This window comes from Myotis davidii, unplaced genomic scaffold (assembly GCF_000327345.1).
Source record: "Myotis davidii unplaced genomic scaffold, ASM32734v1 scaffold684, whole genome shotgun sequence".
Taxonomy (NCBI): Eukaryota; Metazoa; Chordata; class Mammalia; order Chiroptera; family Vespertilionidae; genus Myotis; species Myotis davidii.
In genome coordinates this window covers 1,794,721-1,801,638 of record NW_006295564.1, presented here as the reverse complement: position 1 = coordinate 1,801,638, position 6,918 = coordinate 1,794,721, and the positions used below count along the sequence as shown (strand labels likewise).

General features: G+C 51.7%; 2 protein-coding genes and 1 pseudogene across 13 annotated transcripts in view; all 3 read right to left on the bottom strand.

Annotated features, from left to right (window-relative positions):
• Nucleotides 1-2,737, bottom strand: part of LOC102767892 (E3 ubiquitin-protein ligase TRIM38-like) — a 4,783-nt gene extending 2,046 nt beyond the window's left edge. Inside the window, 3 exon segments of the mRNA XM_015568124.1 lie at nucleotides 1,720-1,983; nucleotides 1,986-2,144; nucleotides 2,147-2,737. Coding sequence (XP_015423610.1) covers nucleotides 1,720-1,983; nucleotides 1,986-2,144; nucleotides 2,147-2,531 — 808 coding nt within the window. The 5' untranslated portion in view covers nucleotides 2,532-2,737.
• MAPT (microtubule associated protein tau) overlaps nucleotides 1-6,918 on the bottom strand; it is a 79,998-nt gene that overhangs the window by 49,899 nt on the left and 23,181 nt on the right. The gene's annotated exons all lie outside the window — the stretch shown is intronic.
• The window catches only part of LOC102757550, a 24,928-nt pseudogene that overhangs the window by 9,571 nt on the left and 8,439 nt on the right, over nucleotides 1-6,918 (bottom strand).

The following is a 6,918-nucleotide window of genomic DNA, read 5'->3' as shown; positions in this document are numbered from 1 at the left end:
TGACACTGTGATGGGAGGTGGGAGCAGGCTGCTGAGCCTCTGTCCTGTTCAGGGACCACCAATGTCCCTGGTCACCATATGAATTCTACCCCAGATAAGTTCCCTGAACTCAGAGCACTAACTGGAGAAGAAGGAGTCTTTTGGGATGCCAAAGCCAAGAAAACCAGAGCAAAAAAATTGCTTTTCTTAGGCAACACTCTTCATCCTGAGAGAGAAAGGCGTGTGTGTGTAGAATTTATTTTTTTTCTCTTTTTAAAAATAAATCTTTATTGTTTAAAGTATTACACATGTTCTTTCTCCCTCCCCCATTCCCTCTCCCGCCCTCAAGTCACTCCTGATATGAATCATGGTCATCGGGATCAGCTGCAGTGAGAGGAACACCATCCGCTGTACCCAATGGTGGTTCAGTCATAAAATAGCTGGGATCATTTTCAGGTGCCGCTTCTCTTGAATGTTGAGGTGACATGGACGATCCCCCACTTTCTTGACCGGAGCTCTACAAGCTTCAAGAGCATCTGCCTCACGTCTACACTGCAGGGCGTATCCAGGGCAACATTTTAAAAAATATATATTTTATTGATTTTTCCACAGAGAGGAGTAGAGAGGGATAGAGAGTTAGAAACATCGATGAGAGAGAAACATCGATCAGCTGCCTCCTGCATGCCCCCCACTGGGGATGTGCCCACCACCACGGTACATGCCTTTGACCAGAATCGAACCTGGGACCCTTCTGTCTGCAGGCCGACGCTCTATCCACTGAGCCAAACCGGTCAGGGCAAGGGCAACATTTTTGATCCTCTGGATAACATCGTCCATGTCTGTCTTTCCTTGTCCCGTCCAGTCATGTTCCAACGCGGGCCCTGTCAACTCCAGTAATTTCACTGCACCAACTAGGTCATCATCCACAGGGTTCGAAAGGAGGGCATCCAACAACCCCTGAGGAGCAGGCTGAAGAACAACTGTTCTTAGAACCAGTCTGTCTGCCCCTTCGATCTCCAGTGGAAGATAAAGTTCTCCTTGAAAGAACACGAACCCATGGAATTGTCTCCGAGTTGCTTCATCCCCCTTGGCAGCTTGATCTCTAAGGTCATATTCAGAGTGTATTCTTTGAAGGAGCACTTGGCAGAAGCTGCCCCTCTGTGAGCTAATGGTCAGGTGATTGGACAGGTAACTACACAGGTGGCTCCCACGCAACGGAACTTTGGCACGGACGTGGCCTGTTGCTAGATGAGTGTGGCGAGCGGGCACGGTCATGGCATACTCAGCCCCACGTTGGTCGCCTTATGTGCTGCGCCAGCTCAGCCAGGTTCGGTGACCCTGAGAGGAGGCGCTGAAGGATTGAGAAAAGACAGACAAGAGAAAAAAGCTGGGTCTGGATGGAACGCCGCCCTCTCTGATGGAGAGCCTCTCTGATGGAGAGCTAGCGACAACGCCACAGACTACAAGCCGTGTCTTTATTTTATAGCCAGATTCCGCAGGCAAAGTAAGGGCGTGGTCAAGATGTTTACAACATTCTCGTGGGTTTCAATCCTACTCAATTACATGCACCTGAACTCTGTCAAGACCACATCACTCAGGCACGTAGGGCCACGTGTTTGGATCATAGGTTCAAGCTTACAACTATAGCTGTTGGCTATAATTGTGCTGGGAGACTTTGCCCTCCAAGCTGGGACTTGCACGTGGCCATGAGAGGACCGTGCCCTCTAATTAGCCCGAGGCTTGAACCTGTCCAAACACTGTAGCCGCTCTCCACAGATGAGATCCACAGCTTCTTGCAAAGCCTCATCCGTGGTGACCCGGCCACGTCCTGCAGCACCTTCTCGGCAGAGCCCGGGCATCGCTCCTCCAGCTCCAGGATGCGGCTCTGGAGCTCCCGGCTCTGCTGCCCCAGGTTGGCCTCCCTGTCCCTCAGTCTCTGCAGAGTGTGCTCTTTCTCGCTCTCCATTCTCCACAGGCAGGACCTCTCCTCCTCTCTCAAGAAGCTTGCAGGTTCTGGAAGTCCACCTGGATTTTCTGTCTCTGAACCTTTATCTCCTCATTCCACTCGGCTATCTGCTTCACTGTGAATGCTTTCTGGCTCGTGCATTCCTCTCCCATTTGCCTCAGTTTCCTCACCGCTTCCTGGAGCTTTTCCCTGTAGCTGGGGCCGTGTCCTCCACGAGCGCCGTGGCGTGGCCCTTGTGCCGTGGGTTGTGCTCGCAGCGCCAGCAGATGAGCTGGCCCTCGTCCTCACAGAAGAGGTGCAGCCGCTCCCCGTGCTTCTGGCGAGACAGCTCCTGCTCCAGCTCCTGGAGGGCGGCAGTGAGGCTGCCCAGCTGCTGGTTGGGCCTCAGGCTGCCTCTCTGGAAGGGAGCCTGGCATTGGGGGCAGGAGAAGGTCTCCATGCCTAGCTGGCTCCGGGAGGAGGAGTGCAGGCCCAGGAGGCGCAGGCGGCAGGCATAATTGATGCTCACAGGGTTGGCCATCAGGTGCAGGCAGATGGAGCAGGTGGCCTCCTCCCGCATCTTCTTGCTGGTGGTGGCTGACGCCATGCCTCTGCTGAAAAGCTGCAATCCGGGACCTAGAGGTTCCCCACAGCGGTGGCGGCGCACCCACCCCGCGCTTCCTGTGGACGCCCGGCTACCACGGCCCCCAGGAGCCTTGAGGTCTTATCTGGGCCACCGCCGACGCCACGCACTTGTTGGAGGAAGTCGCCTGGAGCAGCCACTTCCCAAGTCCTGGGCGGGAGGCTTAAGTAGAAATCTAAAATTTATTCTTTTATAAAAGTGATTCATAGTCATTGTTTAAAAGTTAAATACAAAAATGTGAAAGAGAAAATCAAAATAACCACTGTTAACATCTTAGGGAACTTCCCTGCAAACATCTCTCCCATGCACACACGTAATTTTCCCTAAACCAGTTCTTCTGTAGCCTACTTTACTCACTTAATGACATGCTTGTAGTAATCAGTGTTATCTTAATTTCTGGCTGATCTTCAGTGGATATAATTTGTTGTGTCTCTGCCCTCCAGATCTAACAGGCAGCAAATGTTCTACCAACCAACACAAGATTACACTTACAATGTGCTGGGAGAAGGCCCTTAAAGTCTCCCCCAGCCCTGATTTTAACCATCCATGATTTCTTCTTAAAAAGAAAAATATTCCTATAGCCTGGCATTGTTTACCCATGATATCGCATTCAACCCTCACAACAACCCATGTGAAGGAACGAATATTATTATCCCCATGTTGTGCATTGGTGCTCCCTCCCAGACTGAGGGAGGACACACAGGCTCTGAATCCGCAGTCCTAGCTTTCAGTTCAACACTGGGAGGGGGCGGTCCTTGGGAGGCCTCCACCATCAAATCATGAAGCCCTACCCCGAAGCCCTAATGTAGGAGGAGCCACCCCAACTATACCTTTTCAAGGTGCACAAGCATCTCAGCACCATTGTGTAGCTGGGGAAACTGAGTCGCAGAGAGGCAGAGGGACCTCAACATGGACGTAGAGACAGTGGTGGAGGTGGGGACAGAGTCTGGCGTTTGGAGACTTGCTGGACAGCTCAGTTTAGGAACGGGGTTTTCTGGCCAGAAGGCCAGGTGGAACCATGTCAGGGACATGAAGACACTGTATGGAGTGAAGAAACTATCTTGAAAAAAAAACCCCACAACTTTGGAACTAGGTCCAATCCAGGTATACAGCTATCTGGATCAATTAAAATTGACACATCAGAAATTGGGGTCAGCAAGAGACAGTAAATCAAAGCCAAGGGCACACATTTAGTTTCTGGGCCCCAAGAACCTATTTCAGGAAAAGCCCAGCAGCCTCTGTCCGTCGCACAATGTCCATTATCCATCAGAAAGGCCTGGACAACATTTATGTTCAGAAACAGAAATAGTCGAGGAAGGAGGGAAGGGAGAAGGAGCAGATGACAGAGTAAAGGCTGTCAAGAAAGAAGTATGAAGACCTTAGTCACATAACAGGAAATGAAATTCTACTTGGCAAATGCATTTTTTCATTTTCCCCAGGTCTAGCTGGATACGCCACTTGTCCAGCCATCTGATGATGAATGGGCCTCTGCAGTCGGGCTCCTGCCTCAGCAGCACTGCGGGTGCTGGGAGGCCTCTCAGACGCACTCTCGGGCCCCTGCCAAAGGGCATTATGGGTTCCTAGAAGCACCTGCTCCTCCATGAACCATTCTGGGCTGATGAATAGCACTTAGGCTGCTGCCTTCCCAAGGCACTTTAGAACCCTGCGCGGCCACTCACCCCCACTCCTTGTATGGAGGGCACCGAGTCTGCCTTGTTAGTTAGACGAATGGCCGGACTCCCTGAGCCCTTGGCTTCCAAGGTGCAGGCTTGGCTCCAAGTCTTCCCAAGGGACCCTTGTTCCTGGTCCAGATCTGTCCATGCATCGGGGTGGAAAGGACACCTGGTGTGGAGCCAAAAGCCCTGGGTTCGAGGCTTAGTGGGGACCACTCACTAGCTGGTCGATGCTGGGCCAGTCACTTGAACCTTGGTCTCCTCATTTGTAAATGGCTCTAAGGACACCTGCCTCACAGGCTGAGGGTCACTGAAAAGCACACATGAGGTGGCACGTTAGTGACCTTTGATGTCTAGGCTGATGTGAGGAATGCTGTCATGACGTGTGAGTTATGGGCAATGAGAAGATGTGTGAAGACAGGGAAGAGGAGGCTTACCCCAAAGGGATAAAATTAGGGGCCAACACGAGTGCCTCTGTCCTGACGGAGTGGGAAGGAGAGAAAGGCAGCTTTGGGGGAGATAGCCTGTGAAGAGGAGGAGTGAGGGGGTCCTTCTAGGAAGGTCTTGGAAGCACTAGCGCCCAGACAAAGCGATGGGCAAGCACAGAGAGGACGCGTCAGGTGACTTGGGGAGGGACAGAGGGCCCCGTGGTCAGCACAAAGTCTCAGCTTGCTGGAACCTGCCCCGGATCAGCAAGTGAGGCAGGGATTTGAGAGGCCCCAAGGAATGGCCAGAAATGGGCTCTTTTTTTAAAAAAAAAAGTATTTTATTGATTTTTTTACAGAGAGGAAGGGAGAGAGATAGAGAGTTAGAAACATCAATGAGAGAGAAACATCGATCAGCTGCCTCCTGCACACTCCCCACTGGGGATGTGCCCGCAACTCAGGTACATGCCCTTGACTGGAATCGAACCTGGGACCCTTCAGTCCGCAGGCTGACGCTCTATCCACTGAGCCAAACTGGTTTCGGCAGAAATGGGCTCTTTTTGCCACGCCACTTCATGAGATGGGCACAACAGGAAGAAATGGAGGGAGAGGAGAATTAGGAAGGAAAGCAGGTAGTTTTGAAGATGTTTTCACTTCTATTTTTTGAGTCTGAGGACATCCTCTGGAGGACGCGGGGGAGGAGGACGGCGGGAGTTGACCGCTAATCAGAACTTGTCCCTCAGTAATGAATGACCTGAGCGCAGCCTGGGCTTGGGGGACGGAAAATAAACAGTGTCCTTTGAACACACGCTAGAAATGCCACAGCAGATCAAGCATACCGTCCCCAAACCTCTTTGACAGAGGTGTGTGGGCACTTCTGCATGGTGGCATTAGGCCCAGAGGTAACAACAGTGCAGTTTGGGGGGCCTTGGGTGAGTCACTCAACCTCTCAGAGTCTCCGTAAAATGTGGGGATTAAATGAGTCAAGTGCTAAGAACCGGCACTGACTCCTGGTAAACTCTATGTAAGTGTCAGCTGGGGTTCTGATCTGAGGACCTTACCACCCATTCATTTAGCCAAACCTTCCTGTATCCTGGGCATTTGCAGACTAAACAGCTTCTCAGGGCACAGAGCCCCTCCCACTTTGGAGCCAATGACACGTGGTGCCCGTTGGCCCTCATGATGCTGCCTCTGGCCAGGCAGGGCAGATGGCGTACCCAGTGAGATCATCCCCTGGTCCCGTGATGCCTGCAGACCCGGCCAGAACTGTGTCCTGGGGCACCCTGCGTGAAGCTGGCTCCTCGGGAAGGAGGACGGGGGAGAAACACCGGGGCAGACAGAGAGGCCCACCCTGTATCGCCAAGTGAACAAAGCAGTTTTAGAAATGTGCGCGCACAGAATTGTTATAAAAAGAAGGTCATGTATATATGTGCATGCGCAGAACAGAGGCCTTCCCTGGGAAGGAAGTAGACTTATAGAGACTTTATCTTATTGGTGTCTCCTTTTTTATTTTATTAATCTGTTTTATAAACATGGCTTACGTTATAGTCTGATGGAAAGCAACAAATACATTCCCGTGTTGGCAAAACCTGTGAGGTGTCTGGGGGACATGGGAACAGCATAGCTCCTTCAACTCCACAGAGTTCACCACACGTCCCCCCGACCCCACCTCTGTGGCACGAGGTTGGAACCTCTCCCTTCCTGAGACATGAGTAGGAATCATATCACCTCCCCACCCTCCCTCCACTCCGCATCTGGCCCAGTCTTTACTGTTGAACCTGTCACTTCCCGCTCTAATTGAGCCCCAGCAGTCTCCCCATTAGACTGTAAGCCCCTTGAGGGAGGAGGAGCTTATTTTTAATCACTGTAAACAACTCGGTACTTGGTGCAGTGCTTGGAATGGGCTCGGTGCTCAATATACCTTCATGCATGCATGAACGAAAGAACGAATGTTAATTGAGAGCCACGCCTCATACTTCATCAAGTGACGCGTGCTAACTGCCACTCTTTCTCACTCCCAGACATGCTGGTTTCCCCTCCCAGAAAGCCTTCTCTACTTTCCTTCCCCTTTGTCTGGCTAACTCCTACTCAAGCTTCAGACTTTATCAAAGCAGACATTGCTTCTAGACACCCCTCCCAAATGCACGGTGCTGTAATTCGACGGTTACTAATCTCTGGGGCTGGAATGATAATGCTGTGAGGTTGTGAAGACAGCACCATGTCTTCAGCACTGGCCCAGACCTGGCATGAGGA